This window comes from Dermacentor andersoni, chromosome 10, assembly GCF_023375885.2.
Source record: "Dermacentor andersoni chromosome 10, qqDerAnde1_hic_scaffold, whole genome shotgun sequence".
In the NCBI taxonomy this organism is placed as follows: domain Eukaryota; kingdom Metazoa; phylum Arthropoda; class Arachnida; order Ixodida; family Ixodidae; genus Dermacentor; species Dermacentor andersoni.
Window position 1 is genome coordinate 10662243 of NC_092823.1, and position 22920 is coordinate 10685162.

General features: G+C 44.6%; 1 protein-coding gene across 3 annotated transcripts in view; it reads right to left on the reverse strand.

The window, feature by feature from the left end:
• The window catches only part of LOC126519703 (sphingosine-1-phosphate phosphatase 2-like), a 367121-nt gene that overhangs the window by 188985 nt on the left and 155216 nt on the right, over window positions 1-22920 (reverse strand). Inside the window, exon 5 of one of the 3 annotated variants that reach the window (XM_050169065.3) lies at window positions 17377-19868. The exons of the other annotated variants lie outside the window; for them this stretch is intronic. Within the exon in view, the coding sequence (XP_050025022.1) occupies window positions 19680-19868 (189 nt within the window). The 3' untranslated portion in view covers window positions 17377-19679. Of the gene's footprint in view, window positions 1-17376; window positions 19869-22920 lie in introns of those variants that run through there. 3 annotated transcript variants of the gene reach the window in all.

The following is a 22920-nucleotide window of genomic DNA, read 5'->3' on the forward strand; positions in this document are numbered from 1 at the left end:
AATATAGTGCAGCTCTACTACTTTCAAACATCCATTGTTTTTATCTGCATTTGTATAGCTTCAGTTTCTGTGAACAACACACATCTGGTGGAAGGGTGGCTTGCACCTGCAGTTGGGTCCAATGAATAGCCAAATTTCTGCCCGTTTTCATGTTATTACCATATTAGTAAAGGCAGTCGTTTTTATAGTAGCCTGTTTGCCCAGTGTAGAAGCCGCTGCAGGGTGTCAGGATCTCATACGCATCTTCAGCTTTGCAGGGGACACAGCATCTGGCACATAGTTTGTCACAGGCCATGTATTCGGGGCAAGTTGAGTTCACTCACTAGGAAAGGGAGAACCAAGCTTGTCGGAGATGAAGTAAACGGCCTGTATACTCAGTGGCCTTCATTTCGTGTGACATATGTGGTTATAGCGACCCTTGTTTTAAGCACTTCTTGTCTAGCAGCGGTCGTTTGCTTTTTGAAACACTCAGGATAGCTTTCAGCAAGCTGGACAGGAATAACACTGAAAAACCGGCAGATGTTAATTGTCGCACTTATCATGCGAAGCTTCATACAGTATGATGAGGGCGTAAATAAATGAGGGTGTTACTCAAGGCCTTGTAGCACATGTTACACGAGTTTGGAGCAACATGATGTATAGCACTTTTTTGATCGCATGCTATAGGTTTAGCAGGTGTGGCCATGGTTGAAGTGCAGTGCAAGGTCAAGAAAACAGATATCTATGAGCAGCACCCTGGTAAGGAGACTCTGGCAAAACTAGTGGGAAGCCTGTTGAACATCTGATTGAGTCACTTGCTGGCTCCACCAGGCAAAGTATGATAAAGAGAAGGAAGTCATCAACACATCGGAAGGTTTTTACATATAAACAATGTGCTAAGGTCATAACATGCCAACAAGTCTTAGTGCGCAGGCTATGCACGACCAACTACATATGCCTTCTGTTCGGCCATTGCTCATTGTAACTAACAAGGATGGAGTGGACAAAAAAAGAACAGCGGCTCCATTAATTTAGTTTCACTGGTATCGACAGTGTTTTGTAAGCGTACATTGCCATACTCCCCAATGCCTTCTTGGGTGACATCAGCAAAGACCAGCTTGAGGCAAGGGGTAATAGACGTCTTTACAAGCTAAAAATGCATGAATGCATGGACAGCACACTGTGTCCAAAAAGTAGGCACTTCACAGGGGCACTGGAGAAGGAACAGGTTATTAACAGTGGGCAAAGACAAGCTACTAAACACCCAACACTGTTGCCATATAACGACCTCTGAAACAATCCCTATTAAAGAGGAAATCATCTTTGTGTATCCATAAAGAGGGCAGATGGGCAAAGCCCCTTCAGTAATGCTGCCAGCTTCAAAAGCCTATTTTGCACATCCTGAATGCTTCCTTCTTAAGACTTTGCTGGGTGCAAGCATTCTACTGTCCAAAAGCTGTCATTGAGAGCACTGTTGGTTTGGTGGCAATAAAGTTCAAAAGCAATTGCAACAAACCTCCCTTCCAAATTGGCCTAGATGCTCACGGTGCTTATGAAGCAGCACCATGAGAAAAGCAAGGTGAATGGATGCCTCAAAGCCCTTGTTCGTTTATCACACTGTTCTGTTCGTAACAACCATGAGACTTGAAACCAACAAGCTCAAGCTCAGCACTCGCATGGTTACTGCGGAGGATTCATAAACAGCACAAAAACAGAAAACTCAAGCGAAAGGATAAAGCACCATTTAACACTTAGTATTGCTACAGCCCACCCCCTTCTTTTATTTTGTCTGGTCGTGCCACACCTTTTTACTATATATAGGCATGAACTTAGGTGATGTTCCCAATCAGTGTCCAATATTTATATACACTATGTGCTGGTTCAATGGTGTTCGAAACACTGCAATGGAAGCTTCAAGTAGAAAAGGTGCCTGGAAGAAAAAAGAAAGCTGTGCTGCAACCATCTTGGCAACATCTTGTCCCCTTAATAAAAGTTGTGCTTTCATATCAACTTGAGCCCTCCAATTTAGAGTAAAGTACCAGTGCGCTTATGAACAATGAATCAATTCTCAAAGAGCATGTGCAGTCCAGCCAGAAGCAGGGGCAAGAATCTGCAATGTGCTCCTGCATTGAAGGTGAATAACACGTACCATAATGGCGAATGTGCTTTAGTAAGCTTCATTGCAATATTAATTTGTAATGTACAAAGAATTGTCAATGAAGCTTACCACGAGCACAGATGCACTTGCAAATTATGTCACAATTGAAAGTAATGAGCACAGTGTAAACCTATGTGCCCTTTCCACTCTTAGTATGCTTTACTGCACGATGCTTATTTACACCCCTGTATTGCGGTGTAGCAAGCTACAAAAGAAACGTTGCATAATTAGGCTTTTTACGATTATCTTTCTCGCAATACACTATTATTTCGCGGTGAAGCCTAAGCAATGTACTGCAGTGAAGCATACTAAAAATGAAAAGGGGCCACTGTCACTGGACATAATAAGACTTCTTTAATTATACACTCGCGCACCCGCCGCCTCTCAGGTCACCTAAGTGGACATACTATGCTGGCTGATAGCGGCCCCCTCCCACTTTTAGTATGCTTCACCGCGTAACTAAAATGTACTGCGGCGAAGAAGCCGTACATTTGTATTGAGTGAATAAACAAGTGGTTTTTACAACAGTAAGAAACGCGCACCATGCATCGGTCTACCACGCGGAAGAGCGTCGCAATATACGGTAGTTGATTCACACAGGCCGTGTAGCCCACTTATCAGTCGTAAAGGGTATTATGGGTAATTCAAAATTTCAGACACACATATGTGTTTATGTTTACGTTTACACTCATTGCGTAATAAGACTCCCAGAACTTCCACAATAGAAAGTAATTTACAACACACAAACGCAAAGAACACTATATGTCTCGTTTTCAACTCGGCCGTCATGCAAATGACATATAGCGCGGAAAAACGCAAACATGCTGTGTGTTAGCGTCGTAAACTTCATACTAGGCAAGGAGCTAGCACACCACAATCCCGCGACAGCCGCTAATGAGACCAAGGCAGGAGCACATGTCTGTGAACGCGCAAACCCTAAGCCACTCTGCTCATCCGCCACCCCCGCTGCACGGCTGCATCAATCGTTTCAAGCACAGCACACCAAACACACATTCAGCGCTGAACAGTGGGCGGTCGACGCAGTTGCATTTACATGACTTGCAGCGAGCAGCACATGCCTCGATGTCCGTTCAGCAAAGTCGGACACGGCGACGCCACATCGCGGTGCGCAGAACTTCGCTGCCGAGGCGCTAGGCCACTTCGATATTTCAATTGTCACCACCGCCGGGTTCTCAAGAAAGGACGGGTCACACAACGCAGATTCTGTAGTGCCAGAGCTCATCGAGGCCAAAGCCGCATTGCCGCACCGCCACTGCTTTCCGCCAAGTAACACAGAACCTACAACCAACACACAAGCAACGCACGCACGATTACATGAGCAACGTTGAACAACGCGCGGTCCAGAGAACGATCCCGCCGAGGACGAACATGCTCGGCGCCAGCATCGTGCCTTCTCAAAAATCCCTAAACGATGCTGTCCCTAGGCACCTAGGATCAGGTCACGTGAGGGATTTTTGTACGACAAATAGACGCACGCGCGGCGCTCTTGCGGTTCCCGATTTCAATGCATGGGCCCTATGGGTAGCTTGTCCTCTAGAGTCAGTATAGTAACTCTATGTAACACCTAGAGGGAAATCTGGCGCCACCGTGTATGGGAGTTTCCTAACAGGCGCTATGGGGAACCAGCGCTGGATAGGCGGCGCGTCGAAAAGCGTGCGTTGCACGCCGCCCTGGTGACGAAACGCGGCATATTCCAGCCACACAATCAGACGACACACACACATACGCAGCCGTATTATAGTTCGTATGTTTCCGTTTTCACGCCGCTTCAAGTGGACAGTTTTTGTAAAGAAGCTAGCGCCATCAAGTGAAGAAATGACGAAAGAAGCTTTTTAAGCTTTATATATTTTTCACAGTGGGTCGCGGCGAGCACGTGTGTTTCATTAACGGTTGCGTCGTGTATCGATGCCATGCTTGCGTGGCTGCCTGCCTCGCAAATCTATATAGCAGTTATGGCTCCGGTCGTGCTGCGCTATGGTTTCGTAAGTATTAGTTGGCCTGAAGATATTCCATATTTCTCTGGCTAGACATAAAAAATTCTGATGTTACTTCGCCACAGCAGTCAATGGAGAAGAAAGCTTTATCGCATCAGCTGACTCGCGTAAGCAAAGGTTTCAGTGCTCCGCTGCTTGATCCGTAACAATCCTGGCTACATTTAGCACAAATTACATAAATTTGCCGGATGCATCTCAGCGCCGATTCCTCATCCGCATGCGCATTTTTATAAACACATAGGTGGCTTAGTCGCGCGTGCGCCCGCACTATGCGCATACAGTATTACAAGGCAGCTTCCTTCCAACATAATTCTTGGCAATGAATGGATAAGTTTGACCTTTCGTATCGTTCACTTGTTGCGGTGGCGTTGGAAAGGGCTTGGCGGTGGCATTGCGAAGGAAAAATGGTACATATGCCGGATGGTACATGCTATTGCTCATATTGTTTCCTACGAAATACCGACTGCAGATTCTGCTGTTTGGTACTGTCTGCCATGGCTGACCGTCTTCACTATCGAATAAACCAAGGACACACGCGAAATTTGATTTAGAAACCAGCCCGACACCGCTTGACAGGGCGACAAGACGGGAGCTTACTCCGCTCGCCTGACTGTTTGGATCCAACGCCGCCTCCGTTCTTGTTCGTAGGGTTTAGATGGAAAGACGCAGAAGGATACATCCTCCCTCATCCCGACTTAGTTGTGGCACTTGTATACGCAACAGTATCGTCGGCGCCCTTTTGTTTTCCTTCGACTTTCAGGGCACGCAACGCAATTTTCGACCCCGGGGGAGGCTGCATTGTGCACGTTATGACCGCCAGGGCGGCGTTGCAGGCGCCGTGAAAGCTCCAGCGCTGGTTCCCGATGCCGCCATGGGAATGACGGTATATGTATCTGCGAGGCTTGTGTTGTAAGATGCTTCGTCTAAAACGTGGATACGGCTACACAAATAACGCTTTCTTAAAGTAAAATCTTCATAAAATGTTTCCATTCACGGATATTACATCTTTACTCACCTACAATGCATGCCGAAGCGAAGAAAAGCACGAACAGACGACAAACTGTTTCAAAGCGAGCGCGAATCTTGTCGTCTGTCCTCCAACTTTAGTGGCCTGCTGATACTTTTTACGTATCATATAATTGTACATGCAATAACAAGTTCTCATAGTTAAAGAAAACATGTTCTTGTTAATAAAGTTAAAACAACTTTTTACTTGCTGTTTTAATAGAAAATGAATCAGTGTGACAGACAGAACAGTGCTTGCCAGGCACGTCTTCAAGGTGTCCTGGCTCTCCGAGAACGACGCCAATCCGAAGTCACAATATACCGGTATTCCCATGCATACCACAGCGCAGCAGCGCCAGATTTCCCTCTAGGTAATATAGTGAGAAACTCTATGGTCCGAACAATGCCTCCTCTACTAGATGCCTGCCGCGTTTTCCCAGTGGCACGGCCGCTGGATAAAAAAAGAAAGGTTATCTAGCGGCCGTGCCATTGGAGCGGTTTCTGCAGTTCATGGTAGTCGTGGAGGAAGTGACGATTACTAGGCTGGCGAGCGCTTGACCAATGGTTTGACGAGAGACCGCGCGTTCTGCCTCCAGGATCACTACAGACGCCGCTAAGAGCTCGGAGGCAAAGAAACGTGATTGCAGTTTGGAGTAGCCGCCGCAAGTAGCGCTCGCAGCCGACCCTAGCGACACAACCTAGTTATAGCTTGTGTCAACAGGGTCTGCTTAATGTCGCAGGGATAGCAAGCTCGCAATAATGGAAATAGACGAAGAGGGGAAGTACAGCCTCGGAAGTTTTTTGGATTGAATAACTTCAATGAAAGGTCCTGCGAGTTATGGTACGCAAGGTCCCATAGAGCGGGCTACTCCCACGTTGGGACCGGGAGTTGTAACTCCCTGGCCGCATCGTGGGCTCGCTGGACGGCCTAGAGCTGCTCCGCCAGGTCCGTGCTGCGTAATGTTTCTTGTAGCCTGGCGGAGTCTTGATCCTTGTTTGCGTGGGTCCGACCACACGGCCAGAGCAAGTGATGTACGTCTAGTGTGCTATGGCAATTTTCGCAATATGATGTTTTGTATAGGTCAGTCATGTAGTCATGTAGTCTGTTCTGCGTGGGGTACGTGTTTGTTCGAAGCATTCTGAACGTGAGGGCTTGAGGCCTCGTGAGCTTATTGTGAGGTGTGCTGTATATTCTGCGGTCTAGATAAAAGTGCTTTGTTATCTCGTTATATGTGGAGGGAGGGTCCCGATTCTCGCTTGGATGGTCACGACCAGAATAGGTGGCGTCGCGGAGGGTTAGGTCTCGCGCGCTCCTGTGAGCCATCTCACTGAGATTGCGAGGGGCGTCCTCGATATCTCCGAGGTGTGCCGGGAACCAGCAGATGGTGTGATGCTGCAGCGGTGCGGATCTATTGATTATTTGTAGAGCTTGGCTTGCAATTGCTCCTTTCTGAAAGGCGTTGACGGCCGAGCGTGAATCGCTGTAGACGTGGGTGGTGGTCGGGTCTGTGAGCGCGAGTGCGATGGCGACCTGTTCTGCTATCTCGGACTTGTGGGTCTTGACTGTGAGAGCGTTTGTGACTTGACCTTGCTTATTGATCGTGGTGGCAACGAAAGCCTTCCTGGTCGGGTACTGTGCCGCATCTACGAAACAGGCTAAGATCTTCTTATCACGTATTTCGCGCAGGATGAACGATCCGCGTGCCAGCCTTCTGGGTTGATGGTGCGCGGGGTTCATGTTCCGCGGGAGTGGGCGAACCGTGTAGGAGTTGCGTGTGTGGCCTCGGAAGTGATCATAAGCGTATTAGCCTACAGTTGGGAGCCCTGCACAAAAGAGAAATGCAGGGAATTAAAAAAGAGTACGCAAAATTAAATGACGAACAAGTAGCGCAAATAGCGGCCGGCATAGAGGAAGCAATAGAGAAATATCCCATGGAAAAGTGGGATTATAATCTGTTAGAACTACTCATTAGTATAAAAATAAGAGAAGTAAAAGGAGTAAACCGCTGGAGAGGAAAGAGGAAGCCACGAAGTTGGTGGAATAAGGAAATTAGGGAGGTCATCGAACAACGACGGTTGGCATCACGGGAACACAAAGAAGCAAAGATGGCGCAGTTATCTGAAGAGGAAGTAAGCCAAAAATGGGAATCTTACCGACAAAAAAAAACAACCAGAGAAGGTCCTCGTCCAGGCTAAAATAAAGCAGTCCTCTGATCGTTGGCTGGCTGAAGTTCGCGATGCAACTAAAGGGAGTTCAAGAAAATTCTGGAACCATATAAGCTGGCTGGGTAAAGCGAATCACAGAAAGCAGGAACAGATTCACGATGCCGAGGGAAATTGTTTAGAGGGAGATGACGCTGTGAATACATTGGTTCAGTTATAGCTGAGTCCTTTAGGAAAGGCGATAGGGCAATCGCCCCAAATGAGGGAGCAAGACAGGATAGCACAACAGCTTAGAACTGACCAATCTTAACTGGAAAAGGGCGGATGCAAGTGTTCCAAAATGCACGTCCGCAGGGATAGACAAAATTCCAATCAAGTTAATTAATGAACTTGGCTCAAGAAGCAAGGAAACGCTGATGAAAGCATTGGAGGCAGTCGTAACAAATAAGCTAATTCCGCACAGCTGAAAACAGAGTAAAATGAATTTGATTTATAAAGGGAAAGGCGATAAGACGAACGTAAAATCCCTCTGAGCAATTACGATAACGTCAGTAATATATAGGCTGGCAATGCAGGGGGTGAAATTAAAAGTGCAGCCATGGGTAGAAAGTAACAGAATACTCGGACAACTTCAGACCGGGTTCAGAAGTGGTAGGCGTTTAGATGATAGCCTGTTCGTGCTTACCTAGTGCATAGAAATAGCTAAGGCGGAAAATATACCTGTGTTTTTAGCCTTCCTGGACATAATCGGTGCATACGACAATGTAAACAGGGAACTCCTGTGGAACATATTAAATGATGAAGGTATGGGTCATGAGGTAATTGATTTTCTACAGGAAATATATCGAGAGAACAATGTTGAAATAACATGGGAAAGAATTAAGAGTGCGACAACTGTGGAGGTACACAAAGGATTAAGACAAGGTTGTCTTCTATTACCGCTGCTGTTCATGCTTTATATGATAAGAATGGAAAGAATGCTACAAGGTAGCAATCTAGGGTATAATCTGTCGTACAGATTAGGCGGAAAGGTTTTTGAGCAACGACTACCGGGTTTAATGTATGCGGACGATGTTGTACTGTTAGCAGATTGCCAGGAAGATTTGCAAACTCTGGTTAATTACTGTGGAGACGAAGGAGACAGTCTAGGTTTCAGTTTTAGTGCAGCTAAGTACGGTGGGATGTTTTTCAACGATACAACTGATCAGGAGCTTACAAGGCCATGAAATACCCCAAATGGCCGAATACAAATATCTCGGGGTATGGATAAAGAAAGGGCAGGTGTACACGGAAAAGCATGAACAGTCTCTCGTAGCAAAAGGGAGAAGGGATGCCGGGATAATGAAAGATAAGGCATTGTGTTGGTACAAAAGGTATGAGGTACTGAGAGGTATTTCGAAGGGAGTAATGGTGCCGGGGCTTACTTTCGGGAATGCGGTCCTGTGCTTAAGGGAAGAGGTTCAGCAGAAACTAGAAGTAAATCAGAGAGCTGTTGGAAGATTAGCATTAGGCGCCTGCGGGAAAACCACAAAGGAAACAGTACAGGGGGATATGGGCTGGGCATCGTTCGAAGCACGGGAAGCTCAGAGTAAAATCCTATACGAAAAACGCCTCAGGAAATTGGACGATAACAGATGGGCAGCTAAGGTATTTAAATACCTATACAGAAAGAGCGTTGACTCACAATGGCGGTAAAGAACTAGGAAGCTAACTAGTAAGTATGCCAGACACGAGAACCCAGAAAGACAGCATTAAACGACAGGTTAAAAACGCGGAAGGTAAAAATTGGATAAATTCAATGGAAAAGAAGCATAGTGCTGAGCTATATCGATACTAGAAACAGCAGATCAGGAAGGAAGCGTTTTATGATAACTCAAGAGGCAGTGCCCTACTCTTTGAAGCTACAGGTCAGGATGTCTTAGGACGCGGAGCTATAAAAAGAAATTTAACGAAGAAGAAGACACGTGTACTGTGTGTGGTAAATCTGTAGAAACAATAGAACACCTCATACTGACATGTGATGGTATCCGTCCCGATGTCGATGCGGGCACAGTCACGCTTCCTGAGGCACTAGGGTTCAGAGATAACAATAGTCATGTAAATAAGTGTGCGGTGGAAATTAGCAAAAAGCGATTGGAGCGTCCATGGTGTCGTCATCTTTCTTGTGTGTGTTGTTTTTTGGCGCAAAATCTTTCAGTATGTAAGCGATTGGAGGATTGGTGGCTCAAAAGCAGAGAGGTGACGTAAGGTTAAAAGTGTAGGAAGACGTATTCAAAGAAAATGGCGAATTTTAATGACTTAAAACACAGTTTAACAAAAATAAAAGGTTGAGCGTGGTGGCAACTGCCATCCCCCCGTTTCAAAGGAAACGCTCCTACCTTCCATCCATCCATCCGGTGGAGAAGAAGAAAGAGGAGAGGGGCCGGAACCAGTTTCTCAGCTCACGCGGCAGGCATCCTTTAAAGGAAGCATTGGTCCGAATATGACCATACGCGACGCTAACGCTGAGGCCGATGCTGCTAGGGCTGTACCCGTTGAAACGGGTTCCCCAGCGCATGGCTGCTGCTGCTGCAGATGATGATGATAGGTATAAGCCTCAGGAATTCGGTACCGAAACTTCAACGGAACTTCGTAATAACGAAGCACCTTCGTGATTACGGCAATAAATTACGTACGTTATGCTGAAATATCCGGTAATCTGAAATTCGTAGTATTTAAGTTTTTTACATTGAAAATATAGGCATTTTGGCAGGGATTTTTTAAAAATTCGTAAATCTGAAAAGTTCGTTAATGTGGTGTTCGTAGTAACGAGATTTTACTGTAATTACTTATGTGAGCACATCGGCTACGATGTTGATTATTTCTTTGATGTGGCTAACGAGACCGAAAAAAATAAACTGATAAAAGCATCAGCGATGTCAGTTGGAAAGGAGTAAACATTTCCATAATAATTAATAATTTAGAAATTCATTAATAGTGCGTCATTGCTTACGAGTGTTACCTTTCAAAATCCTCTCTTCATGGTATCGTTTGGCTGCTGCTTTTCACAACAGTGCTAGTAGTTAACCAGCGGTTATGTGGAAAAATATAGATTTTTCGGCATGTAACAGTTAAGTAGACGATGGAGCACAAGTAGAAATTACAAGGAATAAACTCAGTGTAAGAAGAGTGGCCGAGGAAAAGACTGGGGTGAGGTGATACACCTGACCAGTCAGCTTATGCACGAATCTATTTTTGTCAAAAATTGATTTAATTAACATTTTATTGAGTTGAAATGCAGTTATTGACACTTGTATTCACCATTTTTTTTAAATATTCACTTAGTTTACACTGTGTGAACACTAAGCTGCAGGCTTTCTTTCTGTGCCTTGTTTTGTACACCTGCATTTCATTTATCATGTAATAACAACTTGCCCAGCAGTGTATAACCTGGCTGTTACCGACCGTTAACCATGATGGCGGACCTGTTTATTTAATGGACACCACTGGGTCAGCAGTGTGTAGGATTCATTTGTTTTCAATAAATTAGCACTGCTCTAACTGCATTAGCTGGTCACTGAGTGGAAAATTCACTTTCACATGCTTTCCCATCAATCTTCAAAAACGAAATGTGAAAAGTAGTGTGACATAAGCAAAACAAATGCCATGGTTGCTTAGTGGCTATGGTGTAGGGCTGCTAAGCACGAGGTCACGGGATTGAATCCCAGCCACAGCGGCCGCATTTCGATGTGGGCAAAATGCGAAAACACCTATGTACTTAGATTTCGGTGCACGTTAAACAACCTCAGGTGGTCCAAATTTCCAGTCCCACACTACGGCATGCCTCATAATCAGATCATGATATTGGCATGTAAAACCCCATAATTTTATTTTATTTTTTAGCAGAATAAATCTGACATTTTTATTGATGACCTGCAATACCTGCACGAAATACAGGCTAAAAAGTTATTAAGAACTTAGCTCATTAGTATATGGTTAATTCTCTTGTGCTATAGAAGCGTGCTCCCCATCTGTAACGCATTGAAGAAAACAAACGAAAAGCAATGATCAAATCTACAATTGTATGCTCCTGCAAGTACAAATTATTTAGAAGATTAGCCTGCACTGCCTGAGAGTTTGTATGCAGAGCTCCGAAAATACAACAGGAAGTAGACATGTTACGAATGTGCAAGTAGTCAGCTTTACTAATCTCTAGTAGTGTACCTTAAGAAAGTGCACTGCCGAAAGTTAAACATTTCACTTCTGCAGTGAACAAAATGATACATTGTGGTTTTCTAGGGAAAAATTTATCTTTGCATGAAAAGCCATCAACTGCTTTATTTTTCAGCATTATCCTACAGGATATGCATTTCTGCGCATCCTGAAGGGGGTCAAGGATTGATGACATATTGGCGACATAGTGACACAGATCTGATCTCTGCATTTACAGATTGAAGGGCTTTCCCACAAAACAAGCGCACCTTTTTCAACAAACATCAATACCAAGTCTATGGTAACTCTGAAATTTCATATGCAAAATTAAACAACTTGTTGGGAGATTACTTGTTTTTTCATTCAAAACACCAATGATTAAGCTACACTCTGATGTATCACAGTACATCATCATCATCATCATCAGCCTGATTACGCCCACTGCAGGGCAAAGGCCTCTCCCATACTTCTCCAACTACCCCGGTCATGTACTAATTGTGGCCATGTTGACCCTCCAAACTTCCTAATCTCATCTGCCCACCTAACTTTCTGTCGCCCCCTGCTACGCTTTCCTTCCCTCGGAATCCAGTCCGTAACCCTTAATGACCATCGGTTATCTTCCCTCCTCATTACATGTCCTGCCCATGCCCATTTCTTTTTCTTGATTTCAACTAAGATGTCATTAACGCGCGTTTGTTCCCTCACCCAATCTGCTCTTTTCTTATCCCTTAACGTTACACCTATCATTTTTCTTTCCATAGCTCGTTGCGTCGTCCTCAATTTAAGTAGAACCCTTTTCGTAAGCCTCCAGGTTTCTGCCCCGTACGTGAGCACTGGTAAGACACAGCTGTTATACACTTTTCTCTTGAGGGATAATGGCAACCTGCTGTTCATGATCTGCGAATGCCTGCCAAACGCACCCCAGCCCATTCTTATTCTTCTGATTATTTCACTCTCATGATCTGGATCAGCAGTCACTACCTGTCCTAAGTAGATGTATTCTCTTACCACTTCCAGTGCCTCGCTACCTATCGTAAACTGCTGTTCCCTTCCGAGACTGTTAAACATTACTTTAGTTTTCTGCAGATTCATTTTTAGTCCCACCCTTCTGCTCTGCCTCTCCAGATCAGTGAGCATGCATTGCAGTTGGTCCCCTGAGTTACTAAGCAAGGCAATATCATCAGCGAAGCGCAAGTTACTAAGGTATTCTCCATTTACTCTTATCCCCAATTCTTCCCAATCCAGGTCTCTGAATACCTCCTGTAAACACGCTGTGAATAGCATTGGAGAGATCGTATCTCCCTGCCTGACGCCTTTCTTTATTGGGATTTTGTTGCTTTCTTTATGGAGGAGTACAGTGGCTGTGGAGCCGCTATAGATATCTTTCAGTATTTTTACATACGGCTCGTCTACACCCTGATTCCGCAATGCCTCCATGACTGCTGAGGTTTCGACTGAATCAAATGCTTTCTCATAATCAATGAAAGCTACATATAATGGTTGGTTATATTCCGCACATTTCTCTATCACCTGATTGATAGTGTGAATATGATCTATTGTTGAGTAGCCTTTACGGAATCCTGCCTGGTCCTTTGGTTGACGGAAGTCTAAGGTGTTCCGGATTCTATTTGCAATTACCTTAGTAAATACTTTGTAGGCAACGGACAGTAAGCTGATCGGTCTATAATTTTTCAAGTCTTTGGCGTCGCCTTTCTTATGGATTAGGATTATGTTAGCGTTCTTCCAAGATTCCGCAGATTATCACAGTACATGTCGCAGTACATGTATCGCAGTACACAGTACATTCCAAGATTATCACAGTACATGTCGTGCCAAATGGCTTTTTGGAATAAAACAATGAAAAATAAAAGCACTAATTAACTTGTGTATGGTAAGAAAAAATTTTACAATATTTCCAGCATGCAAATTAGTATGTTTAGTTCAGAATTGTGCCTACCATTCTTTGGCAGCATTTCTACAGGCTATTTTGAACACAAACAGCCCTTGATTGCATACCATGAATGCATATTAAAGGGACACTAAAGGCAAATGATAAGTGGATGTGGACTATTGAAATACCATTCGAGAAACCTCGTAGTGCTTGATTCGTGCTAAGAAAATACTTAGTTTACGAGAAAATTGCATCTGAAGGGTCCAAATTCCTTTTTTGAAGTTCAAGTCTCCCGCCAACCAACCGGGGGAGTGGTGACGTTGCACACGCCGTCACCACCCTTTGCTGCTGTCGGCGAGTAAAACGGCGCCCGACAGACGGCGGCACCGTGCCAAGACAGAGAGGTGGATTCGCCGCTGCAGCTGCTTTTTGGTGAAGTGGCGTAGACCATTCGGGCGTCCCGCGACATCACATGGAAGTTGAATTCTCCGCTACGTGCAGTTTGTCCAAGTTTCGCGAGCCAGCAAAACCAGCGCAGCACTACGCGATAACGAAACTAGTGATACACGAAAGCGTGGGCGGCGCGCAGTCGAGCGAAAAATGAAACCTTTCGATCACCCGCGTCGTTGTCAAGGATAATTTCAATTAGTACTATTTTCTGAAAATGAAATAGAACCAGCCAAGTAGCACTTTGTTTCGTCTTATAATACAATACAAGGATGTTTTTTTTTGCTACAAATGGTTGAGTACATGTGACAGAATATAACTGAGGAGTGCTTTCGTCATCGGGTAAGTACGTGAATGTCCCGGGGGAGTCTCTAACCATCTCCTGCATTTACCTCGATTTCACGATTATTAGGGCTCTGTTTGCAATAATATTGACGCGTTAGAGATTCTCGAGCACTAATCTATCACTTTAGCTTGACTTAATATTTGCCTTTAATTAGTGTCCCTTTAAGAGTAAAACAAGACTATTTCTTTCGTAGCACAGCAAATCCAACTTCAACTGGCAAACCACCAAGCAATTCAAGTTGTAGTAGTATTCCTGAGCATCACGCTACACCAATTCTTATTTAAGTACAATACAACATGGGCACGATAATTTTGCTCATACGGCAAAAGGAAGAGGAAAGTGACAGCTCTCACATAACATCTTTGCTGGCAGAGCAGTGTCAAAACTCTATGCAATACGGCTAGAGCATCTGCTTAAAGAATCATGATCAACACAGAAGTGTCAATAAAAGGAATCAAAAAAGCACTACTTACTATTAAACGGAGGTAGATGTGACACTAGCAACAGCTTTCTACAAATCAACCTTCAGACATTTTGCATGCGCGTCATGTCTCAATATCTTAGTTTCCAAATGTACGTGTGGTAAGACAGCAGAGAGTAGCTGCATCTTATACTCTGGTCACACCTTTGGTTGCGATCGAGTCAAGTGCAATCAGGATCGAAAGTGCACCATGCGACACCATTATTAGATTGTATACTATGATGACGAAAAACAAATCAGATGCAATGTGCGAGATATTTGAAGCTTACTTTACACGATCTAACTCGCAATTTATGAATCCCATCCATCACGCTTTCCGGAAATAGTGACCTCGTGTATATAAGACAGGACTGGCTCTTTCTGCTACAGGCCTCGAACGTAGCCTGAAAAGAATATTTGAGTCCTGTTCATGGTCCCCAAGAAAGCTACTGGGCTTATGCAAAACACGACAAGGAAGGCTTAGTGCCACGTGGGTGCCAGACTAAACACAGGAAGTCATATGTCAGATGCACAGAAGGCATAGTGTACAAGATTCCTTGTTTCTATGACAAATACAATCAAACCTCAATATAACGAGCTTTGATTTAATAAAATTCGTGATCTAACCCCGACCCCCAACTACATGTATATTCATTTCTCGATCTTAGCTGCATTGAAAACCTTTTTTTTCTCAATCTAATGAAGTAATTTTGTGATTTAGTTTAATTAGGTAATTTTGTAATGTTTGATTAAGTCACTTTTTGTGTCCTGTCCTTTTCTTCTTATGTTGTACATGTGTCTAAGTGCCGTAACACCAGTATTACAAGATGAACTTCCACCAACTAACCCAACTTGCCACTCTACTAATTTTGTGACACGGTTTCGGTTTACCGAAGTATTCAGCCATATGATGCATGTACTTGGAGCCTACATGGCGGGTAAAGCTAGCAAAAAGCTGTCAAAATGTCGGCCGAGGCAAATGTTATTCGCAAGCGCCCTTCCACATGAAAAGTTTGAGCAGAAAAAACATCGTCGGAGCACGGTATGCAGAAAACACCACTGTGCCATATGTTACGAGGTAAACAACTTGCGGCGGGTGCGGGGTATGCAGCAGCTCAGAGCGCTTAAGTGACATCCTGGACTAGGGACATCGATGCATTTATAAGCACGAAATGCTTTTAGCTCTCGTTGTCGGCGACCTTCAAGAGACCTTGAGCCAAATGCCAGAGCAGTTATCCAAGCACTGAAGACGAGAACGAAGCGAGAACGAAATGAGAACATCCGGGGAACCAGTCAAAACTTAGGAAAGTGCGGTCTCTAGCCCCCAACCCTTTGTACAGGACCACATTACATAAGCTAGTTACTGCCCAAACAAGCAACAAAACAAATATTGCTTCCGATTTCTTTCTCTTTGTTCACAATATCACTGACCCTGTAACTTCTAGTACACTGAAGTTTAACTTGTCATTTCCAATAGCAACATTCAAAAGGCAGACAGAGGGCACCATACACTTGACTGTGGTGTTATGGTGCTGAGACCGGGTTGCCTGTACTCTTTTAAATGCCAGCGGTCTGGAGCATACAACGACATCAGCATCAGCTACATCATTTGCCATCCTGCCTTTGCTTGGTGCTAATTATGTTGCTATAATCAGCTCTAAGTGTTACATGACCAGCCACACACCAGATCTTTCTATTATCTCAACAATTGCCTCAGCACTCATTTAATCTCTAATTATACTGCAATCTTCTGTCTGTGCTCGTTGTGGAGTCATTATGTTCCCAAGTTTCTTTCTTAATCTGCAAGCCACAGCCCCATTGGTTAGGCTCTTTTCAAGGGTGTCGGTAGGCTGCTTGCCTTGACTGTGTTTTGGTAAATGCAGATACTGAGGGCTAATTTTGAAGTTTGAAGTCAGAGCTATTTGAAAACTACAAAGTGCCTCACACAAGTAACGCTGTTATAATAAAAGAGCATTAAATGTGATCCACCTAAATCGCGTATGTTTAAGAGATTTCTGTACAACTGATCTGGCTATAATCATAACCAAAATGTGCACCCTCGTGAAATTCATACCAGAACTTGTCTCTGCCCAGTTGAAAAATAGCAGAGCTGCAATAGCTGCTACAGTCACCACAGCTTCTTGCATACAATTTTTTCGAAGCTAAAACTTGAAAGCACAACTTTCCATGCCATGCACTGGAATTCATTCACCAGGCCATCATGCATTACTAGGAGGTTCATTAACTGCCATACGAGCTTATGGTACAGTGTTAAAGAGAAGGAGCACACATATTCCCTGCAAAATAAAATAGTGCAAGCTTTTGACAGCACCCTAGGCTTCAATAAAACTGCAGACAAGACAGGCACAAAACAGACATCAGTAGCAAGATTTGCAAATAAAAAAGCAATATCCCACTACAATAGAAGTGAGTTTTGAGGTGTGTAGTGATATTACTATTTCTGCTGTTCAGGCGCTCCACTAAAGCTGTCTACACAAGTTATCCTGTAATACACAAGGTATCGACAATTTCCTTTCAGCTTGCTGAAACCCTCGCATTTGTGGTTATCCCAAATGACAGTCTGGTGCACTGCAAAAATTAAAGGACAAGAACAGTGGGAAGGAGATTTGTTCACATCTTGAAGGACAATAAAAGCAAATGACTACCAGTGCAAAGTCAAAGCTTTACACCATGTCAAATGAAATCACTAAGATGCGCACATCGTCGAAAGAAACAATGCGAATTGGTGCAATATTTATTCACAACACTCAATGCTCTTGTGTTTTGGTTCCTGTACCTCCTTTGGGCTTGAAAGTTATGTGTGCGCATCCTTTGAAGCAACAATCACAGCAGAAACTTGTGCTCACGAGTGGCAGCAGGCACTTTAACAATGCTGCTGAACGTTAGCGAAAATACTGAGGCACACATACACAGTTGTATGCACACAACATGCGTGCACATTAACTTCTTTAGACTTATTCTCAGGACAGCATGGATTACCAATGTGCCCAGGCCCTGGTGGGCTATGGCCATCAGTGTTGGTAACTTTCTTTTACAGGACAAAGCCACCAAGTAGCGGTCTTTTCCCTCCAGTCTTAGTGAAAAGTTGCTAAGTGATGATTATAATTACCTTGTTGGAAGTATGTCTTATATTTCTTTAGTTGTTTCTAGACATCTTTTTTATTATTTTTACCGCAGTTTAAAATTACCTCCTGCAGTGGCAAGTCAAAGAACAGTATGTAAGAAGAAAAACAACCCCAATTTTCTAAAACGGTATCACGTCTCAACAGTGTGCTTTGCCTAGAAAACCATCTTAGTGCTCCCAGATGGCTCACTAATAAGCTCTTTGGTATGTATTTATAAGCAGCAACACGTGGAAGCCCTCGGAATAAAATGGGGCCAAGGCATTCAACTTAGCCAAGGGCCCTTGAAGAACTTTATCAGGACAATGTACTGGCTATTTTGCACTAAAAAAGTCACTCAACATGGCACTAGGACTTGAAAAAGACAAAAGGTGTCAGTAAAGTGACTAAAACAGTAAATTTAATGACGTTCTCGCTATGTTACCAACACTGATGCCCATCAAAACGTTTGTGGCAGTGAAAACTGACGGCACTGCGGCATAAAACATAGCAACACATGTGGTAACAGGACCAGCAACCACTACATTATGGAGCAGAGGTAAACAGGCACCCATAACAATGCCGACACAACTTGCCAGCAAAAACAATGTCACAGATAGTCAATCTTGCAAGAGAAGCAGGAGCGACTTAGGCACTTAAGTATACATCACGTGCACACAGAGATAAATGACAGCCACTTGTAGGAAATGTGTGCCCACTTATATGACTCGAAAAAAGGATTAATATGCTGACATAGTGCCCTCGATGGACATGAAGTAGCGCGCCATATGAGCTATCTGCATCTAAAACACACACACATAGAGAGAAAAAAATAGAAAGGCTGCAGGACTTTTTTTTTTACACGGCCAATGCAAAAGTGCATGGTTGTGCGTGTTGGTACGGCAGTGCTAAAAGTACGAACGGAACAGAAATGAAGCTGAACACCACAGCACTCTCTGTAGAACATTGCAAATGCAAAGTTATTAGTGTTCTTGCCCATGGATCTAGAAAGGGAGCCGTGATTCAGAGAGCCGCTCTGAAGGAGTCTAACATTGCTTAAACGTGCCACAATGAAAGCACTGCGTCTTTTAAAATAGCTTTCTCCATGCTATTTACCTGGGTTCCACTTGTGTCGCTGAGAAGAACGAGGACACAGCTTTGATTCCCAGCTGTGACATTCAGACGGGAGTGGAATTCAAGAACGCCTGCGTGCTGTACTTAGGGCGCATGTTCCAGAACCCCAGGAGGTCAAAATTAATATGGAGCCTCCCACTCTGTCATCTCTCATAACGAACTATGCAGTTTCGGAAGAGTTCACCCCACAATGTTCATTTTTAATTTACGTGAGAGTCGGGTGCGACAAAAACGAACTCAGAAACTGCACAGCAGTCTATTGCAGATTTTCGAAACTGAAGGCACATTTTAGATGCCGCACAACTGAAGCCATAAAATGCATTCTGCACCTCTTGAAGGTTTGTCAACATGGCAAGACCATGAATGCAAGTCAAGTTTCAGGCTGCCTTAATATAGTAAATCTATCTATTCGAAACACCATCATAGAATGCCACCTACGGCACAGAACCAGTCCCATTCTATAGGGTTTTAGAAACCGACTGCACATACAGAAACCTAAATACCTTGTATAAATGCAACATTGTCTGAAAAGTTAATGCAACAACATCCTTGCTGCCAGTCATCAGCAAAATTGGTCACTGACTGATCCCATAGTATTGCACTATACATAATATCGCCACATTGCACCGCATGATGCACACAACATACAATCCTCTACATGTGCAGCAACAAGTGGCATAAAAAGGCAGGTGCCAGCTGGGCTAGTAGTACACACATCATGCGCACACACACGTAATACGCAACGTTCACTGCACCCATGTGGCACCTTCAAAGGTGAATGGGCAGGCTGTCCCTCTCGATGCCCAGCTGATGAAAGAGCCACGGAGATCCCAGGGACATGGTAAGCCCCATGGAGAGATATGTGATGTACTTGTAGGGAAGCTCTATGGTGCCCTTCTGCCGGCTTGTCTCCAGTTTTGGATCACAGCCATGGAGACCACATAGCAGTGGGTATATCTACAGCACAATCAACAGGAAGAGTAAATTTTCGAATGAATATAATTATGTGATATTACCAACATAAGAAAATACATCTCATTAAGTTTGTTACCACACTCCAAAGACAATGCTAGATTTTTTTGCTCTAGATATACTTGCGGACAACTTTCTGTGGCGGTGGTGAACGAAAAGCTGCGGAGGCGGAGCTTCTGGACATGTGTTACTGCGCCAAGTACTCCGCCAGTGTTTGACAGTGCTTTGGTTGCTCAGAATGGACGCTGAATCGATGCAGCTTCCACGTGCGAGGGTTTCGCATTTGCCCAGACGCAGAAGGGAACAGCCGTAAACTAAGTAAACGTTTACATTCAGTGGTCTGTTTTATCTTGTTTAACTGTTGCTAATAAGGTATTAAGGTTTTCACTTCCCCAGCTTAAACTAACATGGTTGAAAACACCAGACTCTTTTCAGATGTGCTCTAACTTGTGTGCGCTTTGCCTCTGTAGCTTTCCCTTGATTGCCACAGAAAGTTGTCCGCGAGTATAGGTGCTTTTAAATCTAGAAGGCTGTCCCACCATGTGACTAAGTTCTCCTTGAACTCTAATCCCTAGGCATAACAAAGACATATGTGTTCAAAATGCAGCGAGAGGGGGAGGAAGAAAAGAAAAGAGAAAGCATAGATGCTAAAGGGACACTAAAAGAAAATATTACGTTGACCTCGACCAACAGATTATTTGTTTTGAATTCACCATCACTTTCTGTAAGCCAATCTATAACTTTGTTGCATAAAAAATTGCTGTCAAAGGTTCCGTTGCTGCCCCTCAATTGAATCACCCACGCCAAAATGAATCAGTTGACGTAATCACCATGTGAACTCCCTCAAGGCTGCTTTCTGTGAATTAGCCAGTGCCGACATCACGTGAGGGGTACCACAGTCCGTAACAAGCGACACCACTCTCATTTACCATTTACGCCATTTGCACATTTACAAAAGCTTTGTTCTCGACGATGCTCTACTTAGAAAATGGAAAACTGAGAATGACACTTTACCAGAAGCCTACGGATAGCCAGCAATATTTAGACTACAACAGTCATCACCCGCGACACTGCTAACAAGGAATCATTTTTGGACAAGCGAAACGAGTAAGAAGAATCTGCAGCGAAGACCACGATTATATCCACCACCTAAATGACCTTAAAACAACTCTATCAGAAAGGAACTATCCCCAAGTTGCTCTAGATAGAGATTATGATGTCGCGTCAAGATTGGAGATACAGTCAGAATTGGCAAAGAAACAGCCTACACCAGAATGTGACAGACCGGCGGCCTTTATAACAAAATATTCTAATGCACTCCCAAACATAAACAACATCCTACGAAAATACCACCCAATATTATCAAGTAACAAGCGTCTGAGAAAAGTGTCCCCGGATGTACCAAGGATTATCTACTGCTGCAACAGGAACTTTAAAGACATGTTAGTGCACGCAAAAGTCAACCAACAGCATTCCCCCATAATAAAAGCATGTTGTTGCCCCAGGTGCAAAACCTGCAGGCACCTTCAAAGTGACATTAAAATTAAAAGCACCGCAAATAGTTATACACACGAAGTCAAATCTAGCTTCACTTGTACAAGTTAGGATGTGATTTATGTGCTTGAATGTTCGTTCTGTAAGAAACAATACATCAGTGAAATCGGACAATCAATGAATGCCAGATTAAACGAACATCGCGCGGACACACTTAAAAAGCTTCCCAAAGCTGTCGTCGAGCATTTCAACCAACCAGGTCATAACTTTGATGAACCCAAACTCTACATCTTACAGTCAAATTTCCGTTCTGAACGAGAAAGAAAATACAGAGAATCATACCTTATCCATAAGTTCAAGACATTGCAACCAATAAGTATAAACGTTTCAAAGGGAGCTTTAGAATCTATTCGCAATACTAAATTTCAAGCTATTGGCGGCAAGGAGTTATAGAGTCGCCATCTATCGGAAGCGCCTCGCTGGCGTAGTATGAGGGATCACGCGGCGCGCTCCTCATAGGTTTTGCTGTCAGCGCTCACTGAAAACACCACGCACGAGCTATCCCGGACATTTCTGTACACCACACACGAGCTCTCCCGGACATTTCTGTAAGTGCTTTCGAAACGAGAGAAGCTTTAGAGCGCAGCTCTTTGGCGTCCGTTCCTGGGTTTCGCGTCGTCGTCGGCGTTGTCGTCGGCCTCGTAACCAGCTCCGCCCCCCTTTCATCCCCCCAGCGCTAGCAGCGACCGACTGATACCGCTGGATGCCGCTGACGCCGCTAGAGAGTCAAGATAACGTGACTGCATAGAACACCGTCGCCGCCATGCAGAAAGAGGAGGAAAGGGTCCCCCCCCCCCCTGTTCTTGTGTGGCGGATAGGGTGCTCTTCAGTTGCCGACGCACCGGTTATTTCACGTAGGCCCCGGCACGTCGACGAATACGTGACCACCTTCCCACGGCTAGACCTGGTTCTTGGCGCTGCGGAAGCGAGGGTATCATATTGTTTGTGTCGGCATCGGCGGCGTTGTCCCTGAAACCAACTCCGCAGCTGGGGTTGACTCACTATCGGCGTCAGCGGCATCAGTCAGTCGCTGCTATCTCTTCCCTCCTCCCTTTATCGTGTTGTCCGCTTGCTGCGCGCGCTTCTGCCCCCATCGTTTGCCGCTGGGTGTACACGCCGCCCCCCTCCCCCCTCTTCCTGCGAGTCTCCGGTTGTCAAAGCGCCGGCTCGAACTTAATTCCTTTCTTCGCTCCTCCTCCAATGCAACCCCTGTGCGGTGGCAATCAGAGAGCCAGATCGGTGGCGGCGGATCTGTATATGTGCACCGCCCGAGCCGAAATTGCCGCTGCCGTTCGCCCTGTGCGGTGGCAATCAGCGAGCCAGATCGGTGGCGGCGGATCTGTATGTGTGCACCGCCCGAGCCGAAATTGCTGCTGCCGTTCGCCACTGCGAAATTATCTGCCAGTTCTTTCTGAGCCATGAGCGAGACGACCGATGGAAGTCCTCCGTCTGCTGCTGCTGCTGCTGCTGCTAAACGAGCTAC